Here is a 26,887-nt window from a genome sequence, read left to right as displayed (position 1 = left end):
GTCGAAATTACAACCATTTCTGCTGGCATAGGAAGGCACTCTTTGTAACATACAATAAGTGGGTAGAGTATGTCAAAAGTATGCAGCCCAAGGGGCCTGCTTCTGAGCGCTGCAGTGCGGCTCCTCCTGCATACTCGGGGACCTTGATCTCATGAAGGGAGGAGGAATTTAAGTAACTGTCGAATGTACTAAGAAGCCCCGTTACACAGATTGGAAGCAAACGTCTTGGGCTGCATATTTTTGACAAAGACTGTACCTAACGTTCGCGAGTGTTATGACTATACTGCCTTAAGAACCTAAATTTATATACATTTTTTTTTCGTGTGTATCCCTTATGACAGGGAAACAACTAGAAGAATAAAAATGAGGTGGAGTGCATATGGCAGGTTCTCTCAGATCATGAATGGCAGTTTGCCAGTATCCCTCAAGAGAAAAGTATACAACAGCTGTATCTTACCAGTGCTCACCTACGGGGCAGAAACGTGGAGGCTAACGAAAATGGTTAAGCTCAAGTTAAGGACAACGCAGCGAGTTATGGAAAGGAAAATTATAGATGTAACATTAAGAGACCGGAATCGGGCAGAGTGGCTGAGTGAACAAACGCGGGTTAATGACATCCTAGTCGAAATCAACAGGAAGAAATGGGCTTGGGCAGCGCATGTAATGCGAAGGCAAGATAACCGTTGGTCCTTAAGGGTAACGGAGTGAATTCCAAGAGAAGAAAAGCTTAGCAGGGGGCGGCAGAAGGTTACGTGGGCGGGTGAGATTAAGAAGTTTCCGGGTGTACGGTGGCCGCAGCTGACAAAAAGGCAGGGTTAATTGGAGAGATATGGGAGAGGCATTCGCCCTGCAGTGGGCGTAGTCAGGTTTATGATGATGATGATGTCGACGCTCGAAAGAAAGGAACTACGCGTCATGAAACGCCTCGCACCATTCGAGCACCGGCACCATTGGCCGCTTTACTTCGGACAGTTTCGTGTTTTTTTTTTTCCCCCGCGTACCATCTCGAGCGCTTCTGCAACCCGGACTTCAATGGACATGTAATCTTCGCAAGCAGGAACAACAAACCTTCGTTGACAATAGAAAATTAGGTGATACACGGCGTCTGCACAACAACAATGGCCAGAAAAGCGGGATTGCGAGCTCGCGTGCTGGCGTACCTCAGACAGTATATATGCTGTGTGGGATGCTGTTTTCACTTTTAAATCGACGCGTAAATTTGCAGCCCACTCGAGGGTAAGTACAACAGCGGAGACAGCAAGCAAATACGACCTCATGTTATCTGAACGGTCGCTATTCTGTTGTCATTGTTTTGGGAGCACAATTATCATCCGAACTACGTCCAATGCAGAACAAGCCTACATCATCCCTCCAGGTAGCCCTGCTCTGAACCAGCTGCGGCCGTCTTATCCCCTCAAAGTTCCTAATCTAACCTAAAGCGTTTGTCGTGTGTGGCCTTTCTTCCGTGTGCTCTTCTTTTTGTGCTTTAGTATCCATTACTAATCACATCCGCCCACCTGACTTTCTGCCTCCCCCTACTACGCTTGCTTTTCCATGGAATCTGCATCGTTGTACTGAGAAGTACAACGGTACAACCTGTGTAACCGCGGCACATCTGACGCCCATAATTAATGTGGCTTATTTTGCGTTAATGTCGGCTTTGTCTCAAGTTCTTAAGCACGGCTAATAAAGCGATTGGGGTAACTTCTGCTCTTAAATGATAAATTCACCCATGGTCGCGAAAGTAAGCCACTCGCGCCAAAAAGAGGAAGGCAACTTGCGCCACCTCGCGAAAGAAAAGTGAAGGGCTTCTAAAGAGAACCGCGAGGTAATGTAAACATTGCGTTGCGTGCACGCATTCTTTCACATTGTTGCGGAGAGACTTGACTGTTCTTGAAAGCGTTCCACGAACGGCAGCCGATGCTATTTTTTCTTTTCGCTAGAAGTCGCTAAGCTAGAGTACTGCTTTCGTCGTTAATTTTACGCTATCGCGAATATCTCCTTGTACCAGCAAGAGTCGCCGATCGCATCATCCGTGCCGCGCCACTGATCGCCGGCAACAAGCGATGCCCTACAAAGACGAGACCCCGTCACAGTAGGCAGAGAAGTCGGCCGCTCTCCCGATTGCCACTGCGAGGGCGGAAAGGGGAGAGCGAGCGCGCGGAGCGGCAAGGCGAACGCTCGCAGAGGTCACGTAATGGCTCGGCGCGCCGCACTACGACGACAGCTGCACGAGCCGCGCCTGAGAGTCGCAGCAGAGGGCATGCGGGAACGCCGCAACACGGCTTCCTGATTGTCTGAGCGCAGGAGCACCAGCAGCAGCTTGCAACGGGCGGGCTCCACAGTTCCTCACTTCCAGTCGCGCCGTGCGGTTAGGCAGGCGCTCGCGCACGGCCGCAGTGAACTACCGAAGCGTGGCGTACGTCAGCGCGATTGAGGAAGTGCGCGGCTGCCGCAATTTCCACGGAGGTCACGACTGAAACCGACGGCAGGCCGGTGGTATGTGCTGTGCTGGTGCGCGCCCGTCAACTGAATGTGAGCGAAGGCGCTGGTGCGTGCGGTTGACGTCCGTGTCATGTCGGGAGGCCGATCTTGACGCAACGTGAAGTGGAGCGCGTAGTCGGAGTGGGCCCGAGGACAGGAGCCCTCCCGAAACGAGCATGGCCTGCGGGCTGGGCCTCATCAAGGGCGTCCTGTGCGCCCTCAACTTGACGATCTCGGTACGTATGAATATGCATCCGATGTGTCACTGCCATCCCGAGGCGCGTTTCGACGCAGCGACCACCAGATAGAGCGAGATTGGTGCTTTGCCGCCACGGGTTTATCCAGCAAGGTCGCATGTATTTGCCCGACAACAGCGCGCACATCGCAACAGCCTAGCGCGCTGAGAATGGCTGAGAGCTCACTTTTGCGAAGCTAGACTGATTTGCAAGCGCGGAAACAAAAGCGACGAATGAGTGTGCGTGTGTATCGCTAGACGACAGCCTTTCGCGTGAGGTTGCACCAACGCGCTTAATTGAATAATGGGCGGTGTTGCAGCCTTCTGATTGCCCTTAAATAGCTCATTAGGAGGGGCATGCCTTTCGGAGGAAATACAGAGCATTTAAATAATCCGTATAGCATGCGTGGCAAGCAGCGCAGGTGGTTGACTGTCTGCACATGTGCAGAACGTGATACCATTCTACAGTTGTGCTTTGCTCATTTTTCTTCGTGCAGCTGCTGGGAGTGGCGGCAATTGTCGTGGCTGCTATTGTGCTCAACAACCCGAACCTCCACGATGTCAACGACCACTTGGGAAAATTCTCAAACTACCCAACTGCCGCAACGTTTACCCTTGTGGCAGGTGTCACAGTGCTACTGTTTGGTGTTTGCGGTTGTTGCGGTGCCTGCTTTGCTGTTGGCTGGCTCCTGCTTATGGTGCGTTACTTCATGTTTTCGAAGGCATGCAGCTATCAGACACATTAACACCCTCCAGCTATGTTTTGTGGTGCCAGACCTTTTTGCTTTGTTACTACTTCAGTTCCTTGAGTTGAGGAATTCGTCCTTTATCTTGAACACTGTACCAGAATTTTGTTTATTGTTCCAAACTTTCGACTGCATCACTAGAGCTATTCAGGGAATGCCTCAGAATAGCTGGTGAGTGAGTGGCGCTGGACAGAACGTGATGAATGATGCTGATCATATGCAAGTACAGGGAACAAAACACTCAGTGAACCCAAGTTTTCATGAGTGTCAATTAATAATGACTGGCAGTCTTCTGAGCATTTGAACAGTTCATAACAAGATCCAGTTATATGCGACACTTAAAGAGCTGCAAATAAAAAAACTGCATGTATTGTGTCACTTTCCGGGCCCAGATGTAGTGGTGAAGTTAAATTGTCTCAGTTAAACAAGCCATTTAGACTGAGTTATACTCAGCTGTAGCTTAAATTAATTTAGACTCAATTGCAGTGGTCCTGTTTGATCTGGTCGCAGTGAAGAAAGGTCCTACTAAGAGTTGGTTACAGCTATAGTTGGATACAACTGAAAAACAAAGCAGCAAGCACCCCTCAGAGGAGGTCCTCCAACCAACGATGTCGCGGTTAATCCCATTTCATAATGACACCTGGCAGCCACTTGTGATGTCACGCTCTGGGGTTAACTGTGAGTTCATTACAACCGTTCGACACCATTGTCTGGAGGGCCTCTCTTGAGAGGTGTTTACTGCTTCGTTTTTGAGTTGTATCCAATTATAGAAATCATCTTCTACTTCATGTCTTGTATCTCAGGCACGATTATTTGCTTGTCTACATGTTTAAGTAGTAGCACCACATAGTGCTCACACTCCAGCTATTGTACTCACAAGAGCCCAGAAATCAGACTTAATCAGTTCGAATGCTTGAAATGAAATAGGGATATATTTTTATATAAAAGTGTTTTCAAAACATTCAATAGCGTACACCATTAAAAGCATTACACTGTAAAGATTGCTTATCCAAGAACTGAAGATTTATGTCCACTGATGTTTATATATCTACGCTGAAAATACTTCACTATAAATTAAGAGACCCCCGTTAAACTCGTTTGTGGCGCTAGTCCCATTTAAAATAGTTCAGATCAGGTGGTCTCAGGTAGAATGGGTCTTAGTAGGCTAGGTTACTCTGGAGCAGGTTCCAACTAGAATGAATCGCAGTAATAATGATGCCTGTTGAGCTAGTGTCAAAATGGATTTTATGAGAAGCCCAATTAGTAGGGGCAGAAATGGTCCCAGCTGGAAACATAACATTCGATACCCGGTGGCTTGAAGTGGAACCATTCAGCAATATTTAATTAGTCACACCTGTGTGTGCACATACTGCACCTTAACTGTATCTCACTCCGCAGTGAATCTAGCAGAGCCCAGTAACTCACATTTAGTACTAGGTGCATGGTGTCACTGCTATAGCAGCCATGAGTGTGCGTTATCAGCTTTTAGGCTTGCATGGTTGGTTTGTGAAGACAGCATGCTTGTGGAAATCCTCACCACAGGCCCGTAGCTTCTCCGGCAGAGTTGCAGAAACTTCTCCCCTTATGTAAATAGGCACAATGTGCAATTGGCCTCCAAATGGTCTCAAGGAGGATGGGGCCCGATATTTCTTTTATATTAGATATGCTCTGTTTCCATTGAAACTCAGCTTTATGTTCTGTCTGGTTCCCAGCAGGGACTGGCAGTGTTCCGTTTGTCCTGTCACAGGCACTAACTGCTCCCCAATCCTCACTCGATTGGGGCTGGTTAATTAAAACTAATGCAACTAGCCGATTTCCACTCAGGTGACCTTTGCTGAAACCACTTGGATTCCATTTATATGTTTTCATCTGGGTGAATTAAGGTGTTTAATAACGTTTGGCTTTACTGAGCAATTGTAAAGCAATCATATGTTTTCTGCCTTGGATACAAAATTACTATTTTGACAACCATATGCCTTGCACATTTTTTGGCTTGTGTCAAGTACTTCAAGTTTGAAATCCATGTGCCTAGTTAATCACTTATCCTATAAAATTTACCCATATTGCTGCCTGAAGTCATTAAAATCAGACCGCAATATAAAGGAGGTATTCTTACATTTGGATTATGGCAGAACAATTTTTGTAACATTACAAATAATGCACTGCACAGCACTTTGAAAGCACTTTGACTTATGATTTGTTGGGCTGAAAATGATTGTTATGCAAGTGGGATTGCACTCGTGGCAGATTTCGAGCACCAGGGTAAAAAAAAATGCATTCAACCATAAAACTTGGTTGCTTCACTTGCCATCATATGATCAAAGTTGAAAGTAGGTGTGCAGATATAAGTAGACTAAAAGGGATCATCTCACTGCCATACAACTAGTCAATACTACCTAAGTAAGGCAGTTCTTGCATAAACAAATGTTCCCTTTCATTGTTTCTTAGGCTTGATGCAGAAGTAAAATTAAGTTCCGTTTTTGAATGCAAACCAAGCTTTCATTTTTATTTAGCTTACACCAGTATCAAGCAGTTGCACATATTTCCTTCTGAATTGTCATCTTTGTATTTCAGTCACAACATTGTCATGTTTTCTTTCTTCCTATTTCTTTTGATTTTGTATGTGTAAACTGGGGGAAAGTGAGACTGCCCCAAAGTGTGAAAACACCTGGTTTACTGAGTCTAGATTAGGTGCTTATGATTTTGTGGCACCTACATCCTTAGTATAATTTTTGTCTAAGTGTCCTTGTGATGGAGGCATATCCTTCCTTCCACATAGTAAACTACATTTCTTCTGTTATTTTAATACAGAGCATATACAGCTAAAGAGATTGCTAGTTGCTCATGATTTGTGTTAGTGAACCTTACATATGGTAATGTGCATGCAGACATCCAACATATTTTGTTCATTCGGTCTCCATTATCTATCCTCTGTCCTTCTTCAGGTGAAAGCAAAATGTCCACACATAACATGCAATAGCAGTCTGTGCCTCAAACTCAATGGCTCCATTCTGTGAAAGCTGTGCTCATATCTCTCATTGTACAATGCCCGCAGTTCATCATCATCATGTCTGGCTTTGTAATCGTGGAGACAGTGGCCATGGGACTTGTCTGGAAGTACGCAAACAGTGCCGAGGTGAGTGTCTCCATGTGCTCCCTGCTCTCTCATTGTCCGCTCTCCCCTTCCCACCTTTGAGCTTTCCAGCCTGTCTCTCATTGTGAGCCCCACTGTCACTTATCACGTAGAGAAAAATGGACGATATTGAGTGATGGTGCACGTATGTTTGCTTTTCTCCTCTTTTGACTCTCTTCTGTTTTGCAGCTCGAAAACACCGTCACTTCGACATTATACACACTCATAGAAGCAAAGAAATCTGGGCTGCCAAACTTCCTGCACGACTTGCAGCATGGCGTAAGCCTTTTATTTTAAAATTGTTTTCTTCTTTTATTTTTGCTTTTTTGTTAGAAGATTAGTTCTAGGTGTGTGCACAAATTTGACTTCCAACTTGAAGCATGCATAGAATTTTATCGTCTTGGTGTGCAGTGATGACATGCTGGTTGTGAAAGTCCAAAGTGTTATTCTGTTGTTTCTTATTTAATTTATTACCTCTTCCTCTTTATTTTTTAAGCACACACACACATATAAATGGGTGCAGAAGACTTCAGTGTGTCATTTTCACACTTCAAACAAAACTACATACTTGATGCCGAGTCATGTGCATTTTGTAAAAAGCTGCTGTACAGTGTTTGCAGCGCTTTCTTGTCGTGCAAGGCCAGGTGAACAGCTTCTGTATAGAATTCTATACATTTGCAGTGCAGTTTTAAACTGAGTAATATGGACATTTTATAAAACATACAACTAAAGTGCTACGTTTTCAGCAAAACATGCTACAAGTGTAGTTGTTATGTTGGCTGTCATTTTTCATTATTACACTTGAATTTTGACAACACAGGGAAGTACAGCTTTTTTTCAAGGGTAGACAGACCACCAGGTTTGCTTGCGGGTCATGAAGTGCAGCCTATTTACCATCACCAGCAGTTGAAATCTTTGAAGCGGAGTTTTTTGCCTTAAATGTTCCAGAGCTTAAGAGTTTCTAAGGCGTTATGAAAACCCCACTAAATGACACAGTAGCAAGTAAGGTGTCTGTACATTGTTGACAAAAGGTGTTCCTTAATCAGTGTGATGTGGTTGTATCAGCATGATCAATTAAGGATGAAAGCAACGCACGCCACACTACCCTGTTGCTGTATCTTTGTGTGGTCTCCATCCATAAATGCTTGAAACGAACTGTCAGTGCCAGTTTTTTTTTCTTAGTCAGTCTGCAATACAGCAGTCCTCTTGCTATTAATACCTCAAACTCATGCAAATGAATGAGACTGCAATCATGCTTACTGCTGGCTGGTTACCAAAACATGGTTCATACTCCCTGTACTATTCTTTCTTGATGTATAATTTGGCTTCTTACTTTCCAGCTCACCTGCTGTGGGGCAAAGGGCCCAGGTGACTACAGGAGGAATGGCTTGGAGATACCAGCAAGCTGCTACACAGAGGCAAAGCCACTCCCACCGGTCCTTCACAAAGTGGTAGGAACTATTTGAAGTGGTATTTATTGAAGCACTTAGTCGTTTGAAGCATCTAGGCCAGTCAGCATTTCTCTCACATTACAGGACATAGAAACTTGACATGTGTTACTACTTTGTGTTCTATTTTAGCTTATTGCTTTGGAAAATGCGGGGAACACTTCGGAGGACTGAGCAAAATTTGTCCTCAAATAAGCCTCTTTTCTCATTACAGTGTGCCAGCTGTACTGTACAGGCTCTTTGTATCTTTAATAAAATTTTTGCCAGGCAGGCTTCTTCTTGTTCAGTTGTTCATATTTTGTTCAGTGTTCTCGTGTCTTGATTTATCGAATAGTTTTTTATTGTAGAACATCTACTCCGGTGTTCTAGTTTCGACCCCCAGAATCAGAAGCTGCATGTGACATCATTTACACGTACGAGAAGTAGGCTAAAGGTGACGTGATGAAATAAATTAATGACAGCAGGGAGTAGCCATCTTCCAAGCTCCACACCTGATATGCATTAGCGTATTAGTGGATTACATTAGCGGATATAATCCTGGTAAGCATGGAAAGTGTTTGTTGGAACTTTTACAACCTCAAAAATCTATGCCATTGCTCATATATAAATGTTGCACACTATTGTGAAACCAGCTCTTTGAAGGAAAGTTGAAAGAATTTCAAAGTAACCATGTCTTGCACTAATAATACTGGCCATCCTTTTACCCTTTTTTTGATCTCTAGAAATATCTAGAAAGTACGAGAAAAAGCTGCTAGGAATCATGCCTTTCATTCGTCAATGCACACTAATGGCATCAATATCACTTTCGAGCCCTCGGTTATGCTGAAAAGGCAACCGAAGGCATAAGTTTTGTCAGGCATTATTGCGAACCAAGATGGCTTTTGTTGCAAGTCCCACCTGCTTTCATTCAAGCTGTGGCAAGATAAGCTTTCTAGAGCATTTTTTTCCACATGCATACATGATGGCATCAAGGAATTAAGTTTGCTTTGCTGTTTCTGCTTTTGGGCCAAACAGGAAAAATTACTGTTCACAAAAATTACGGAGGGCACTTAAGACTACTTGCATGCTGTGAATGCAAAAGCACTTGTGTGTCATCATGGGCTACTAGTTAACTACGTATATTTGTTTTCTAGTAAGTACTAGTTAGTAACTAGTAGTACTAATGGTTCAAAGGCCTTTCCGGTGAAGGCCTTTAGGTCAAAGGCCTTAGCATCAAGGCCGTTAGGAAAGACCACACGACATACGCGTACGTATAAAGTGCTGCTTTAAGCAAGCCACCACGTCACTTCCTATTCAGGGCCGATCGTGACGTCACATTGCTTTCTTTGCTGATGACATCAGTGAGGGGTCTTCCAGACTACTTTTCCTAGACGCCGATACCGGATTTCATTGCTAATGGGCCACATAATGCTTTTGCCTTAATAAAAGCTGCCTCAGCTACCTTTCAATTTAATTTCATGTTCTGAAGAAAAAAACTGAAACTGTCACTTGCCATCACTCATTTAGTTAATTAACCAGTCATAGTGGTTCAGTGGCTTCGGCGCTCTGGTGCTGATCCAAAATTTGGGATTTTAATCCTGGCTGCGGCAGCCATATTTCGGTGGAGGTGAAATACAAAAACACTCATGTGCTGTGCGATGTCAGTGCATATTAAAGAACCGAAGGAGGTTTGAATTAATCCGGAGCCATCCACTATGATGTTCCTCATAGCCTGATTAGCTTCGGGACTTTTATACCCCTCAGTCCACTCATTTAATTAACGTCACTCAAGTCGATTCTACTTATAAAGCAGTTGCATACGGCTTCCATGCGAAAGCAGCTGTGCAAACTCTGTCTCAGATGAGCTGATGCAAGTGCTAGCTTTTGTGATGCTGCATGATTTCAGAGAGATAACAATAACAAGGACAGTTAAATCCAGAAACAGCAGCCGTCCACAGCTGAGGCAAACAGTGCGCCTCAACTTGCAGAGCTGTTATTCACATACGTGTACTATGCTGATCAGGCCTTACAGTGAAATTTATTGTACAGTGCCTGCGTTAGAGGATGCATATAGACAGTGATCACAAGATGTTTAAATTAAATGAATATTTAATTAACTGCAAATTTAAGACATATCCCTCAATTCTGGCTTTAGATAATTGGAACTGAGTTTGCACATTTTGGCTGAGCTTAATTGGCGAAACTCAGCTGTGAACAGATGGATGATGTGAAACTTGTGTAATCATACTGAGGACAAGTTATGTCACTTTCATGTTACCACAATTACTGCCTCCATCTTAACAAATCTTGCTCATGTTGTTATGGGTCAATGAGCAGTGAGCAAGCTGGGCTGATTTGGCATAAAGTAATGCAAATGAGTTCAGGTGAAAAAAGGTGGTGCACTACTCATAAGGAATGAATGGAGTGCTACATACAGATGCACCTAGGCCTTGGAGGAGCAGAAATGAAAAGTATTAGAAGAAGGCCTTCAGTAAATAAAAGATGTAGATGTTTATTGAATGGATTACATAGTTGATCATTGAGCTATGTGTTATATAGTGGCAGTCTGAATCCTGCAGTGTTCAGAGTTTTAATGTGTTTGCAGAATCATCCTTGCTCCTTGGTCATGTCTGTCTTGTCTAAGCCTTATATTTTTCCAGCTCTGTTTAATAATTTCCTTTAATAAATAATTGCATGCACATTGCATACTACTTCCCCTTCATCATCCTCTCTTCTCTAACTGATGTTCTTAGTTGCATTTTTATGTCATATGTGTTGTGCACACAATATGCTGGAAAACATAAAAATGGAAAGAGTAACAAGCAAGCTTTGGTCTCAAACTACAAGCATCCAAAATAATGTATGTAGACCTTTAAAGCATTTGAACAGTTGTTTTTTTTACGCAGCACAACACTGACATAACAGCTTATTTTTTCACTTACATGGCAGTCTGGCTTCATCTTTGAGCAAGGTTGTGCTTTGTAAAATATCCATCTTAAGGTGTGCCACTTGTCAGTTAGCAGCTTGCACTAGGTTCGGCAAGATGTGCCTCTGCCAGCAATTTGCATTTTGTCCAGTAGTTCTAATAGTGGCTGTGGTACGCGTGCGTGTGTGCGTGCATTGTTGTTGTTGTTGGGCTACTCCTTTCTGCCTGCACTGGGTTCCTCTGTGTTCAGGACCTTGAAAAGGATATTTGCTACACTGTTTCAAGTACCGTTATGTATTGTTCTACTTAGCAGCAAGAGTGCTTGACATATGCATGTGTCAAACATTGTTAGCAAAAGTTATGGTTGTAGCAAGTGCTACTTGATGGCCGTATATTTTTGCTGTTAACTTGTTTCAGGGCTGTGGCGAAGCTATCGCCACATTTCTCGGTGAGCAAAGTCTCAAGATAGGTCTCCTGGTACTAGGCATTGTCGTTGCCCAGGTGAGCTCACGACATTGCAGACACATCGTCTGTGCCACTGAAGTTGACATGTACATGTTACAGTGTCAGATAACGAACCTGGAATTGAGCTCAAGAGATGCACATATGGAGCAGGAAGAACATTGTGCAATCTCACCTCAAGATAAATAGTTCTGTTGGCTTTTGTAAATGAACTAAATAAGCAAAACTGGGTTGTGTACTCCATTTGCTCACTTATAAGATACTTTCCCCTGTGGAGGACAAATACATACTCATGAAAGCTAACCTGCATGAGACAAATTGACCATTTGCGGAAAAGCAAGCGCCACCTGTCGTGCAAACAGGGAAGCTCTGCCGGCACTTCTGGTTGCAAAGGTCTTCTCGAGCAAACATGTGCAAGGCAGCGTTCAGCATTTCACGTGCGCTTGTTTTGTTGTTTTAGTGTTGTTTCTTTTCCGGAAACGTGAGTTTTCCAACGAAAGAGGATGATAGAGGAGGAGGACATCCTATTTCCGTTTTTAGAAACGGGGCGGAGCACTTCGCACTGTAGCCTGAAAAACAACCATGTGTGGCAATACCTGCACTCTGCTACCTCATCGGAACGCGGAATGACCAAATGAAAATGTGCATGAATGTGGGCCTATGCGCGGGCGAGTATAACGATGCAGTTTCCTAATGCGCGCAGGCATTTATGTTTGCGCTTCCTTGATAGGGCAGGAGTTTCTGCTAACTTCATACAGCACCTTTTTCCGCGGGCCACATTTAACTGATTAGTTAACGACCTGTTGTACTATCTCGATCCCGGCTCGTGCTGATACGGCAGAGCGTTGCTTTGCATGCTAATGGGTCGCGGGAGCATTAGAATGCGCGGATATACGTGAGGTTGCGCTCTGCCGTGCTCCCGCTGTTCAGATAGCACAGCTTGACATTGTAGCATTTATGGTGAATGATCATACTAGGACATATATCATCCAGTTTTCACCGAATACACACGTGCGTCGATGCCAAAACTCTTCTAGAATGACCGAGCTGTGTGCACGTAGCAGCGCGAAATGTAGCAGGAACACCCGTTTCAAAACGTGCTGGATACGCTCTTTACTGGCTCCATCAACAGCTTAGTCTTTTGCGTCTTGTATCTTATCGAGGCTTTTATTACATCCAAGTCTCGCAGTTGCAAAATGCGTGGTTAGTTTAGATAGAAAAATGTTGCAGCTGCATGGCGGGTACGTGGCAGTTACAGGTTACACCTAGTCGGCACACTACAGCGCAGGAATGCACGGCCGGCTCATGTTTTGCAACCAAAACCAAATCGCCTACAGAGGGCGCTGGCTGTGCCTTCACCACATAAGTTTTAAAGTGTAGGAAGACGGTCTTTTTTTTTTTAAAGGAAATGGCAAATTGTATTAACAACTTACAGCAGAGTAAACAAAAATGAAGGAAAAAAAAACTGAGCATAGTGGCAACAATCACTGCCCCGTTTCAAAGGGGGCGCTCCTACCTTCCATCCATCCATCCATCCATCCGCGCATGCGCGGAAACTTTTCCGCAAATGGTCAATTGCAACAGAGAAGGGAATGGAACAAGAAACGATTCAGTGTGCTGTATTTGTCACATTACGCTGCAGATTACTGCATTACACTGGCTTGAATAGTCATGACAATGCTGTGTTTTGAATCTGTGAACTGTTCTGCACCATAAAAATGAGAGTAAAAATTCTGCAATAACCAGTATCAGATCCACTGCATTTATATTGCCGCTGCATGTTGTGCTTGTGGGCACCACACACTACTGTTTAAACACCATATTAGACATGGTGTGTGTTGTAGTTAACGAGGCTAAATGTCACATTCCTCACCTTTCACTGGTCTCTTTGGTTGACTCAAAGCACGGAATCAGAAGATACGCAATGGCTGGAAAACTATAGGTGCCCTCTGGCATTCATAAAGGCGGCATTGCTGCATGTTTCTTCGCACAAAGATGAGTAGGCTTGCATGCCTTCCTGAAAAGCAAGGACTTTCACAGATTCCTACATGTTATTCACTTGAATGTTTGAAATTGGATTTGAATGCCTTATTGTGCTTTTACTTCCAAGCTCTTATTTGAAGCATAAGTTTAGGAACAAAAACAATGAGGGTGCCCATTTCCCGTAGTGCCTTTCTTTCAACAATGCCACCAAGCTTTTATTGTCAAAAGCAAACGAACTGAGGTCATGATTGAGTGGTGGCTTGTGCATAAACGTATATACACTAAAAGGGCTGAATGACCCTCTTTTCCTGAAGTGCTATAGAACTTGTGCAAGCAGCCTAGGTTTCATGTCATCTGGCCTTTGTTCTCAAAAACCCAACATCCCTTGTCATCACAAGGAAGATATTGGTCATGCCATTTCTGTAGCAGTTGTAGCATGAGTGACAAGTGAGTGATTACTGTTTTTACTGAAAGAGACAGTAAGCATTAGAAGGCTGCTGCATTGTCCTCTCTCTAGCTGGTCAGACAGCTGAGTTGAAAAGCTACAAATGTAGAGAAGAACAATTTTGGTAAAGTTTTATGTTATCAGACAGCACAGAGCAGAATCATTAAGCTTCCTAAGCATGTTTTAGAAATGGGAAGTCCCCTTATCTATTTACTAAGTGTCAAGCAGAGCTGCAAAGGTCACCTGCCATGCTGCAAAGGTTAGACGCTGCCGTTATTTCTGTCTTGTCTAAAGTAAGGAATTTTGTAAAATTCGCACATCATTCTGCTCAAGCTTTAAATAAGGTCAAGGAAGCATGGTCAAGATGGCAGAAATCTTAAAACAATGCAAGGGATTCGTGCAGCAATGCACTTGGTCTTGCTCTTAAAAGAAGGCCACTCTTGCAGGTCGATATTGGCAGCATTTTAATGAAATACATGCATTTACATGAAGAATAAAATCATATGAAATCAAAGGCACCATGCTTATATGACGCATTTTTCTATCTTTTTCTTAGGAAGGCAGTGTTAAATATGCAGTAAATAAGCTCTAAATGGAATAACTTTCAGTTCTGATGTAATGCTTTCAAACTGCTGTGTGACCTCTGTTATAATAAAGATATGGCTGCATCTATTGAGTATAAGCAATGCATGCTGCCTAGTATTAAGTTTCTTGAACATCGGTGCTGTGGACTTTGCTGCACTGTGCATATCTTTATGCCAACAATGTCCATTTTAGATCTCTCCGTTTGACAGCAGTGGTAGGGGATGAGTTGCAGCCATGACTGAAGGCATTTTGGGGTAAGATGACTTGACGGTGTCACTGAAGGCTGAAGAGCAGAAGTGAAACGGGGAACAAACAGCCTTTTGTCCCTGTCCCTTCTTTGAATGTTGCTGTGCACAGGGGAGCTAGGTGGTGTCACACCCTTTTGTCCGAAGTCCGCTATGCAACCACTCAAAGCGGAGTGGTCTACCGCTGCGAGTTTTTGACTGCTCACTGTCACTGGGTCACGTGATCTTGGATGCATAGTGGTAGTCTAGAGAGCTGATTTCATCAGGTTTCTCTTAGAGTTAGTCTTCTTATGAGTAATTCTCTGGTTGCGTGTTTCTGTATTAATTGTAAGCAAACAGTTAACCTTTCGCGAAGTGTTCAGATAATGTCATCAAGCAGCCACAAACCTGCAAGGCATATAGCATCTTACTGCCGTCGATCATCAATCCATTTCCCTTAACACCATCTAAAGGGAAGCTCAGCTAGTACTAATGATTCCCGGATTCACTATCGAATTCATCCATTTTCGGTTAAGGCAGATATTAGGTGCATGCAAATATTTAGTTTTCAAATTCGAATCAGTATGAATGGTAGAAAAAAAGTCTTTGAGTATTGAATGTCTCTTTGGTGGGGCAAGAGATTAAAAAATGTAAAAAATGGATAGACTTCCTTGTTTAGTTTTTTTTTGTGTGTGTGTGTATGTAATTTCAGGTAGCCATTGCAACCAATTTAGCAATTTAGGTTTGGCACAATATAAAAAGGTGATGTGCACAGAAATGTATGCTCCTTGACTAGGCAGCTTGAGAGTGAAACCTCTGATATGGTCATAAGAAAGGAGTCATAGAGTTGAGTCAGTGAAATGACATACGACTACATCACAACTAAAATAAAATAACATGATGGGCTGAGTACTACTTCACGGCAAAGTCTCATTAACTCGGACTGAAGGGACCGGAACAAATCTCCGAGTGATCCGAAGGTCGTATAATTGAATGACCCCCCCCTCCCTTAAACAATGCTTCTCAGAAGGCTTCACCGCACACTTTGCGAACAGCACGTGACAAGCGTGTGGTTTCGGCATGCTGGGAAATTGTGAGAACAATGTGCACGTAAGCGAGAGGAACACACATTGGTGTTGGAATGGCGATACTGTTTCTTAAAAAGAAAGGAAATGACCAGCAATGTGCAGCTGGGTTCGGGTGGCTGGCTGATATGCATCCAATAGCCACCGTCGCCGCAGGCTGGCACAAAGCTCGAAGCCTAACAACAAGGCGGGGCTATTTTCGGCCCTAGTGATGGGAGCTCTATCTTCACTCCTGCTGTTAAGTGCAAGGAGATGTGCATGGGCTACACTGCACCATGCAATAGACGAGATATCTACACCATTGTTTGCCCCACCGGTGTCACCCTGACTTGGCCCACATCCTTGAGCCGATGCGAAATCCCGCAAGTCGGCTTTCCTGCATATCAAAGTTGACAAAACTGCGTGGTGGAGCTCTCGCTACCACGGAGGAAGACTATATAGCAGTGGAAACTCCCCCGTCTGCGGCGACCAGAAAAGGTCACGAGCCCGCGGCGCCACTATCCTGCTGGCGGCACCTGGTGGCCTGGAATGAAACCACTGAAATACAAGGTCACGGCGTGCCCGCTGAAGTAAACACCCGTCTCGTCTGCTTGTCGTCCGCTCTGAGCGCGCGCCGCCGGAGCACCTGCCCAGGCGCTGCATTTTAAAAAATTTTTTTCCCTGCTGCTTCTACGAGGCGCCGCAAGGTGCCGCCACTGCATGCGCCCCCGTCGGCACATGCAACAACTGTTACTTTATCTGGTTGCTTGCGCTCGCTCGCGCAGACGGGAGTTTCACCTCCTGTATAGTCTTGCTCCGTGCTCGCTAGAAATGTTGTGAAGGTGACAGGACGAGGCGCCATGGGTGTGGGCATGAAGTATGAAATGCACTGTGGGGGAATAGAAAGAAACTGCGCTCTTTCGCTTTGTGATTGCTCCAAGTTGGTGGTCGGCCATCTTGTTTAACCAAATTGGCATGTGGGAAAGCCCACTTACGGAATTACGCATAATGTTCAAGTCCGGCAGCCAGTCCACACAATAAATGGCAGATAATAAAGCGACGAGGATGTTTTTGCACTGTATCCTGGCACTTTCAATTCGTCCTTTAGGTAAGTTGCCTGCCGAGATGTTGTTTCGTCATGGTCAGATTATGCAGCACGTAAAGCCTGTCTCCATTGAAGGAGCGTCTCTAGTGATTCGAGCACAGGCGGAGATGGAAGTGAAGAGGGAGGGAGAGAAAGCGGCTGGCAGCCTGTTTTACACATAGCTTTATAAATTTTTAAAGTTTGTTGTTCGCTCAGTTTATGTCACAGACCTGAAACAAATGATCCCCATGCTCTGCTCGTCTGCTCGCTGTTGTTGTGGAGCCTTGGAATTGAGCAGCCAGTTCTGGACTGACTCGTGATGTGAGGGCGCCGGTTTCCCTTTTTCTTCCACCCTTTGTGTGGGGCTGCCAACTTTGTATTTTTCTCTGTCTCGGGTTTTAGAAAACATGTTAATTATCTTAATAAAAATCACAGTGAAATTTTTGAAATGACAGAGAAGAAACGTTTCGACCACCGCTGACAAGAAGAATAAGAAATGGTTGCTTGCTTTAGATTCGCGCAGTCGCTACAGCCTAGCAGGGGGGTCTCAGATCCCTTGCCGGTATTGGTGGGAGAGGTCCGCGACCCTCCCGAGACCCCCTTGGCTTTAAGCACTTTATTTATGGCAGTCGGCGATATGCGACTGCTGCCGCCTATTCAGTAACTTTGAATCTCCGCTTCCCGAATTTAATGTGAACCATACAGCAAACATTTTTTATTTTCATTCGAAATTTCGAATATTCTCACGTCCCTGCTAGATAGTTTAATTGCTTAGAAATTCATGGTGGCTCTAAGGGCGTTGCCATTGTCATGGAGGCTTTTCTGGCATACTGAGGTGGTGACGTACATGGCGTCTGTTTGGTTCACAGAATTGGGGATTCTTTTCAAATATTAACAGTTATTTTGATGACACCTTGATGCGTGTTGACTTGAATGTGCATGGGGCTAACATACGAGCGGAAAATTTTGATGCCTTTGTTTTCATTGGAGCAGTAAATGACAGTGCTTCATGGCTCTTTATATGAGCTACCATGTTCACCTTCTTTTGTCTGCTGTTTATAGGTGGTTGCCATATCTCTGGCAATATTCCTGTATTGCAAGCTGTAGACAACTGCAGACTACACATGGCTGTGGCCCCCATCTCCAGACCGCCTGGCCGTGGTGCATTTCTTTTGCATTCCTGCAGCAGCACTGCCGTCATGCCTGCATTGTTGTTTTTGTAGCCAGAGTTGTGGCCACTACTTTTTACGTTTTCTTCTGAAGTGCTTGACTCCTTTTGCAAAGTGCCTTTTAAGTAAACTTACACCACACCATATTGTGACAGGAGTACAAACTTATACATATGCAAATCAGCATCTCCATACTGTAATTAAGCACGTAATATTGTGCATGCATGCTTTGGTGCCTTACATGCTGTGCTGTAACAGTGCTAGTAGCCATCATGTCCCATTGCAAACAGAGCATTTCACTGGAATAATTTACCGTCCAGAGTTGTGCCATTCTGTTGTTGGTCACAGTACCCTCAATACAGTAGAACCTTGCTGTTACGTTCCTGTGTGCTACGTTTTCCTGGCTGTTATGTTTTCATGAGAGAGTTTCGGCGTAGCACCCATAGAAACCAGTGCAATACCACTCAGCTCTTGCATCACGCTTGTGACACCGTTCCCTCATGGTAAATCGTGAATGTTACCTCATGGTAATGGTGTACCTCCTTCTGGCATTTTGGCAGCCAAAATTTAGCACGCACGGCTCGGTGACAGTGATACGGTCAAAGCGGGATAGTCTGCACTTATCGGCGCTTGACCACCACGGCATTCGGCAGCTCCCGGCACAGTGCCCCGCGCTGGCATGCCGCTTATGAATTTTGTTGCGGTTGTTGGTGCAGCTCCATCGCCGTTGTGATGCGAGTACGGAGGACAAAAGGAGCAAAAACGAAACTATGCCGTGATAGAGAGCACATGGGCAGCTCTGTACGAGATGCAGTTTGCGTGGCCCAGCACTGAGGCTTTTGTTCCTGTCATCTGCTTGTTTCTTGTCCCCTGCAGCTTGAAAGGCATCATCTGTAGATGCCAATAGATGATGATTGTTCAGGATTAAAGGAGCAGTTCGAACTTGCTCCCTTCTCGCTGCTACCTTCCTTTCTGCCAAAAGCTGCTCAGCGCACATGGAAAACCATTGCAGGGCATTTACGATGATCGCAAAAGTGCAAAACCTTGAAAATTCGAAAGAAGCACATTGCGCTTGTGGGAAGTAACAAAAGAATGCGTTGTACTACGATGTAGTTTTTTTCACATTCTGTATTCAGCTTCTTTGTTTCTCGGCATTGCATTTCTTTTTCATGGTTTTGTGAAAAATTTATCAGCAAGGTTCTATTGTACTTCCTTTGAGGAAGCAGTTATAAAACCATGCATCTTGCTTGTGTAGTGCCTTTTGCGCTGTGAAGTCTCCACGGTGATAGTAGGAACCTTTGCCAGCAACATAGTATATTAAGTGAAAATGAAAAACTTTTCTGAAGAATTTAAGCAGGTCATTGTCTCGAGTCAAGCATATGTGGAGTTTTGCTCAATGGGTATTTGCTATTCTGGAATTTTCAAGCAATAGAGTTTTATAATTTAAAAGTAAGATTTACCGTGGCATGTAGCACGGCTGTTGGCACAATATTTGTTCTCTTATTCTCCTAACTTGTTGGACTTCATGACAATATTTGTTCCTACTTCAAGTGAACATTGTCATGTTCTCAGTGCTCACAACTGATTGATTCCCTAGTCATGAAAATGGGTAGTTTGTACAGTAAGCGGCTTTGTTTTACCTCTTGACCTGCGCATGCAAGTAGTGTGCTGTCTAGGAAGACAACTAATGACTTATATGATGCGGTAAAGTATTTAGTGCATGCAGTGGCTTTGCTTATCATGCGTTCACCATACCATATAGCCAAGGTCAAACCCTTAGTTTCATGTTTGTATTGTTTTGTATATAGCTGTGCTAGCTATCCCAAAGCACCCTTCCCCCGCACCTGGTTAACTAAGGCACCTAGTCAGGATCATGCTTCCTAACAGAGATCTATTTAACCCAATGTTCATTTATCCAAGAAACCCATTTTTTATTCAGATTAAATGTAATCACACAGTAGTGTTTGCCATTGTACAAGCTGGACATTTTATCAGGCCACCCTTATTTGTGTTGTGTTTGAGTTTACCAATGCAAAGTGTTTTTCTTTTTTTGCTGCCCAAATACTGCATTTCGCAGCAGCTGGTTCATATTTACTTTTATGACGTTTCATGCAAGGAGCAGGAACCTGCTAGGGGTGTAGAAAGCTGTGACAATCAGGTTGTAAGCCTTCGCGCACTGTTATGTTTATTCAAATTTCTATGAAAAGCCTTGCGTATCCTTTGTCTTATGTCGCTGTTGTTTTTTCTCTGTTCTTGTTCTGTTCTCATAAGAAACGACGTTTGCAGCTGGAATCGCACATCATCAAGCAAGCGTGCTTGTTTGTCCGAATTATGAGGCATGGATGGTGCAGTATATTTTATATGAAATGTTTACTTCAATAAAATTGCTTAAACACGTGAATGTCGTTTGCTATTCTTGTTGCCGTCTGTATGCCATATTGCACTGTCTGCAAAAAAAAGCACTCTATCAGGTGCTCAAAATTAGGCTTTCATAGTTGCTCTAAAACAAACAGCGAATGGTGGCAATAATCATTGATTATCGGGAAAGTAAAGATGCAGTAAGGGTCCCAACCATTCTCGGTGGACACTTGAGCTGATGAAGAAGGAAGAGAGAAAGACATCATAGTGTAGGGCTCAGGATTAATTTCGACCACTTTGGACGTGCGCTGACGTCGCACAGCATGCGGGCTTCATTTGCGCTTTGCCTCCATCGAAAGTCTAAACGCTGCTGACAACAAGCATTGGAACGTGAAAGCTGTTTTCACATTTTAAGTTACGCGACCAGGTGAGCACACAGTGGGAGAATAATTGTTGCTTTCAGTCTTCTGATTGACTAGGTGGTTTGGTTTATGGGGTTTAACGTCTCGACAACTCTGGCTATGAGGGACGCGTGATTAACTAGAATCGATTCGTAAACTCGTTGCTGCAGTTTGCATGCATGGTTATATTGGGAACTTAGGGACAGTCGTATTTTTAAACTCTTTTATCATTTGGTGATTCTAATAACACTCCCGTGTTCAGAGATAGCCATCTCCAAATTTTCTATTCAGTTCATGTTATTACGCCAGCAAGACAGTAACGATTGGCTCAAAACGTTCCCAATGTGACACAGCAGTTGCCTATGGCGTTTCGTTGATTTCACTGTCCGTAAGTGAACGAGTTATTCATTTCTTCTGTTGCGCTATAGACCATTGGCAGATGAAATGCCACATGCAATCATCTATGTCACACTGGGAAGTAATACGGACGTGCTATATCGGAAGTCTCCCAAATGAAACAGTCTATGGCATGCAACCGCCCATATAGGTTCCTAATACAGGGCTTGCACTGGCGTATAACGTCTAGAACACACTATAGTATATTCTACTATAATTGACATCACACTGCCACCATGTGTTGCTGGAGCACAGCTGAATTAGAAAGCTTGATCGTATCCACTTATCGCCATCTGTCTCCAGGAATTTTCATGTAAACTATGAGTGGTACACCTTCATGGCAGCCCTGATATCCCTGTAAGCTAAAATGCGGCCGAGAGGTCAATAGCAAAGTTTTTTTCTATCCTTGTGTCCACCTGGTCGCATAACCTGTGTGCAGAAATGGCTTTTGTGTTGTTTTTTTTAAATGGCGAACCTTTGTTCTGATAGCAAAAGAAGGTACCACTCTACAAATGCATCGAGTGCGCCTTTCCAACACAAACCCTAATGAATATATTTTGTTGTCCCCACGGCTATTAGTATGGCATCATACAAAAATTACCTACTTGAAGCACGCAGTGGCCACCACGAGCTTGTGCAACACAAAAGATGTTTGCAAAACTTCCCCCTCCCTCTGTTTAAAATTAAGCTGTAAACACAGCGGGCAAGGCAGTATACCCAAACTGGGGGAATAGATTCTAATTATTCAGGATGGTGGTGCTAGTGCGGACCAAAATGAGTGCATTTTTCACTGTGTACCCGTTAACAAATGTCCTTCCTTTTGGTCCCCCTCCCCGCGCGCCCCTTTCATTGCTAATTTTCGTCTCATCTCCACTGGGCACAGTCCTAGCTGGTTATTCATAGAGTATCCAATTACTCTAGTTATTCAAGAGAAAGAGCGGGTTTTGAGAAGGAAAGTAGCGACCTGTCCTTTACTCTTCCTTATGTTCTTGAAAAAAAAGATGGAAAATTGGTTTTTGAGGAAAGGAAATGGCGCAGTAGTCTTACATCTCTGTGGACACCTGGCCATGCCATAAGGGAAGGGAGGAATGTGGGAGTGAAAGAAGGAAAAGGTGCCGTAGCAGAGGGCTCTGGAATAATTTCTACCACCTCGGAATTTTTAACGTGCACTGACATCGCGCAGCACAGCACACGGGCGCCTTTTGCGTTTCGCCTCCATCGAAACGCGGCCGGGTTCGAACCCGGGAACTCCGGCTCAGTAGCCGAGCAAACTTTTTGAATGCTGTTGCTCACTTCTCGTGTATACATGTTGATAAAGCTGCCCATGTCAATATTAGTTTTGTATACATCAGACAAACATGCCTTTGAACAATATATAGATAAGAAAAGTATAAATATTTAGTGAATGTTGAAATATCTAACATTTATATATTAGGACCCGTCCTTTTAAGATCTCTTTCAACTGTTTCATCAGGGAAGACTGAATAACAGGGGTAAGAGATCTCTTCAAGGTGTTTATTTTGGGTCGAAAATTAATTTTATCTGAAATACGTCTCTAAAAAAAATGCTGGAGGCACTTAAGGAACCTACGTGCAAGTAATGCAAAAGCATTGCAATTGTATTCCAATTTTTTCCTACTTCTGTTCTAATTTTATTTGAATTCTATTGTAATTCTATTATATTCATTTGTAGTTAGTGCTGTTGTAAGTACTAGTACTCACTATTACTGGTTAACATTTCGTATTTTCCCGCCTTCCGTGACGTCACACCACTTCGACCAATCAGGAGTTTTGTAACGCCGCCACTTTTGGGGCGACGCCGGGTTTCCGTGTAGATGAGCCAACTAATGCTTTCCAATTAATTCACTTTTTGCTCCGCTGTGGTGCCCTAAGGATTTGAGCGTCTGCCTCGCATGCGGGAGGTGGACCCAGCTAGGTTACACTTCCCGAGCAACCTGTCGTGACCAGTCATTAATTGAACCGCCACCTGCCATGATGGGCAGTTTGCCCACAACCTGGAGGGCAGGTGGGCAGCCAGCCATAAGGCATGCTTCAGACGAACAAACATACGTCTGCTAAATGCGAGGAATAGCCATTTTAAGTGCTAGCACATTAAAACATTTTTATTTTAGAGCCGGTTCACGGAGGGTAAGCATACGCATTTTCCAGGGACGGCGACAGGATATTCGTGGTGCCTTGACGCGAGGAAGCGGGAGGTTGGAATGATGGCGCCCCCTCCCCCCCCCCTCCCCCCCCCCCATTGTGGCGTTGCTCTTCATTCAAAAGTTCACTAAATGCAGTGGTGAGATCTGCACGTACCAACGAGGGGGACCGTACGCGGGCTGCGCTATCACGAAGTGTACTCCTCGTTGCGTTGTCGTCATCAGCGTTGAGAGCGAAAAAAAATTGCCTGTGGTCTAGCTCTGGTTAAACCTGGAGTGACGCGAGAGCTGGGTGTTCCTTCTTCATCTTCGTCCCTGGACGTGGTTTCACTACCGGCCGCTAGGCGCGCCTTCCAAACCGCGTCGTTCTTACGCCGCTTATCGAGGCGTATCGCACGCGCTTCCTCCGTCTCCTCGGCTCGCCGCCTCCTCTTGGTTTCGTTCCAACGCCGAGCCCTGGATTCTATCAGAGGCGTCGAGCTCACCTCGTCCTCTCCTCCGCTCTCCATCTTTGCCCGGGCGGCTCCGCCGAGCCGCCTACTTATACAGCTGCGACACCTCTCCCCCCACTCGACACGGCGCATGCGCACAGGTGTTGCAGCTCGGTTTCGCTAAAGCTTCAGGTTTCGCCGGCGCGCCGCCGGCAGCAGCAGCTGCTCCGCAGCTGCGCCTGTCCCGTCTCGCTTCCTGTGCGTTGTCTTTTTCGGCGCTACAACCCTCTTCTGGAAAGCTGCTCCGCACCATGTGGCCAACCGGCACCACGTGACCAACCGGCGCCAACACGGAGCTCACGGGGTGCCACGCTGAAAGCTCGAAGAGCTAGCATAGTGTAGCTCTCGCTACAAAATCGGCCGGAGTAGAGTGGCCACACTATATGGCCAAGCTGCGGCACAAGATACGCGCCAGTCACGTGACCTTGTGACGACACCACAACCTGTCCACCGTGGCAGGCGGCAGTTAACTTAACGATAGGTAGCGAGAGGTTGCTCGGGAAGAGCAACCTATGTCTCACAAGCTCCACCGATGACAGCACCTGCCATCGCAGGCTATGGCGCATCTCTTACCCTCAGCGCCAGCAGCGGTATGAAGATTCCCAGGGGTCTATGAATGTAAAGTATAGGAATGACCAATTCCGCATATATGGGCATAAACCCATTAACGCTATCGCGCCATGCCCTTAAGGCGGAACTTAAGTCTCTCCTATAATTTTTTTCTGTGGCCCTGAAAAATTTTGGGATGGCCACCGCCCCCCCTTGATCCCGTCATTGGCAGTTCTTATGGGCTAGCGGCACGCGGATTGAGGTTACTGTATAGACATTTCTGTATACACGCGGATGCCAATACACCTGCTCTTTGGACAGTTACAGAGAGCTCGCACTACCTCTTTCACCCTGCTCACGCCAGATGCACACAACAGCGCAGCGAGCACTATGGCCAGCCCAGGGTGCGCTCGTTGCCAAATGACCTTCAGATGTGACCCTTCTGCCAATGGCATCTACCTTGCCAGCAGCTGGTACTGAACTTCATTCGGTTGGTAGTCACTGCACTACCGAGTCTGCGCTACCCTTCCTAACTTATGCGTGACTGTCACGTGGCTGTATAGCGATGAAAAGCAGCCAGATATAGCAGACTGGAAAATACACCGGAATGGACGTATTTTTGTCATCCAAACGTTCACTGCTTTAGTGGTGTAATGGAGCGAATAAGACGTATAGATGAATGGAAGGAGCATATGCTCCAGGTGACAGTTTTGGAGCGTAGTCATAAAAAAAAACAAAGAGGAGAAAGTCGACCCCACGTAACGGCTCGTGGTGCGTTTTACTTGTCCCGGCAGTCACGGGGGGCCGACTCGGGCCAGGAGAAACCTGAGCGAGAACGGCTTCAAGAAATCTTGGCTTGCGAAGGCCGGCCGCATGACATAACCGCTCCCTTCATAGTTTTGTCTCTTTATAATGGCGAAGCCAAACATCGAAGTGTCGTAGCTAAGGCCGTGACTTTAGCCTGGCCAGCAACGCTCTACTTTTTTGCTGCGCCATCATGGTACATTGTCAAGTATGTTTGTTCAAAAACGGACTCAAGGTCAACGACTGACTATATACATCAACAAACGTTGCAATTTTTTCGTCTTTCTCAGCCCCTTGATCTTCTGAATGCTGCAGAAGAAAAGGTAATGTTACAGATTCGCTTCGGTTCGGGGCATACAGGGGAGGAAAGAAGACGGTAGACACAATCAGGGGTTGGGGTGCATACTTACTGCGTGCTAAGTCCTCTCGAATGTAAGCATACATATGAAAGGAACCAACAGTGACTGAAACCAAGGGAATCATAAAAAAAATTCTCCTACGCACAGGGGAATTTTTATTTGTGGCATTGATCAACGGAAGATTAGTAGTGTAATCATTTTTGCCTTAAAGATGATTAGGAAGTAGAAGAAAAAAACAACCACATGCCGCCCGTGGGATCCGATTCCACGACACCGACGGGAATGTTTGTCGATAATGTGCCCACTATCGGCATCCAATATCTTTCGGTGATATATGTACCACTTAATGCCTTTTTGAAGACGTATGCAGCCTCTGTCAAAAGTAAGCAACCCAAAGGTTTGCTTCTAAGGGTTGTAGTAAACCTATTGCAGCATATCCGTGGAAATCCCCGATTTCGGAGCGGAGAGGGCGAAAGTTCCTCTCCTTTTCAAGAGATTTGAAACTTTGGTGACGCATAACGACTCAGAAAGCTTGGCTCCGAGTAAAACTTCCTGTAATCTTTATTTTTGTTAAAGGGCGCCTGTGCTCAGACGGAGGTCTCGCAAACGGCGACCCCAAGTCCGGCTTTCCGCTGTTCCCTGGATTCCGGAAGCCTTTCGTCACTGGCGTTTACAATGCTGAGCTTTCAGAAGGGCAAGAGTGCGCTTTCCGCTGCGTGGCTGCGCACGTGCCTCAGCTGGCATGCAAGACCACTTCTGGCTCCTCTTATCTTATAACCATTTCCTCACGTGGCACGCGCCGAGTTGAGGAATGCTGTGTGCTGATCAAGAAAGGACAAAGCTCATGGGTCTTGGCCGCGGATTGCTGCAACGGGGGAATCCTTCGAGGGCTGCACCTTTTTGCACGAATATAGCTCAGAATGCCTCAGCGCAGGTGATATGTGTGTATTTATTAGTTGCCTATAGTCAAGAGATTTTCGCGGGCATGTCCGTATCAAAGGGGACGAAGTAAGGTGAGGCGAAAAATGGCGCTTGTATTTTGTCGACCACATCTACGGTCCGGGTGCGGGCAGAGCTCAATAACTACTCCACCGCACCCTCCCTCGTCCTTTAACATTTGGAAAGGTTTATGGTTTATGGGGCTTAACGTGCCAAAATGGCTCAGGCTATGAGGGACGCCGTAGCGGAGGGTTACAGTTAATTTCGACCACCTGGGGTTCTTTAACAAGCACTGACATCGCACAGCACATGGGCCTCTATCATTTCGCTTCCATCGAAATGCGACCGCCGCGGCCGGGATCAAACCCGCGCCTTTCGCGTTTGAAAAGGATCAAGCAACTCTGCTAAATCCTGCTGTCTCTTTACACATGAAAGGACAAGCCGAGACCTTATCGGGAGGGA

The 26,887-nt window shown here is 45.1% G+C and overlaps 1 protein-coding gene across 1 annotated transcript; it reads left to right on the top strand.

The window, feature by feature from the left end:
• Positions 1–1,803: 1,803 nt before the first annotated feature.
• LOC144129181 (23 kDa integral membrane protein-like) lies at positions 1,804–20,368 on the top strand. The gene is made up of 7 exons (XM_077663158.1): positions 1,804–2,720; positions 3,217–3,417; positions 6,521–6,601; positions 6,788–6,877; positions 7,939–8,049; positions 11,369–11,452; positions 17,861–20,368. The coding sequence occupies exons 1-7, from the start codon at positions 2,661–2,663 to the stop codon at positions 17,903–17,905; spliced, it is 672 nt and encodes a 223-aa protein (XP_077519284.1). The 5' UTR covers positions 1,804–2,660; the 3' UTR covers positions 17,906–20,368.
• Positions 20,369–26,887: the final 6,519 nt, after the last annotated feature.

This window comes from Amblyomma americanum, chromosome 4 (genome assembly GCF_052857255.1).
Source record: "Amblyomma americanum isolate KBUSLIRL-KWMA chromosome 4, ASM5285725v1, whole genome shotgun sequence".
Taxonomy (NCBI): Eukaryota; Metazoa; Arthropoda; class Arachnida; order Ixodida; family Ixodidae; genus Amblyomma; species Amblyomma americanum.
This window is presented reverse-complemented; position numbering and strand designations above follow the sequence as displayed.

Coding starts and splice junctions, on each gene's coding strand:
- LOC144129181 (XM_077663158.1), top strand. CDS start 2,661: ATGGCCTGCGGGCTGGGCCTCATCAAGGGCGTCCTGTGCGCCCTCAAC. Junction 6,602..6,787: donor AGTACGCAAACAGTGCCGAG/GTGAGTGTCTCC, acceptor TCTGTTTTGCAG/CTCGAAAACACCGTCACTTC. Junction 6,878..7,938: donor TGCACGACTTGCAGCATGGC/GTAAGCCTTTTA, acceptor CTTACTTTCCAG/CTCACCTGCTGTGGGGCAAA.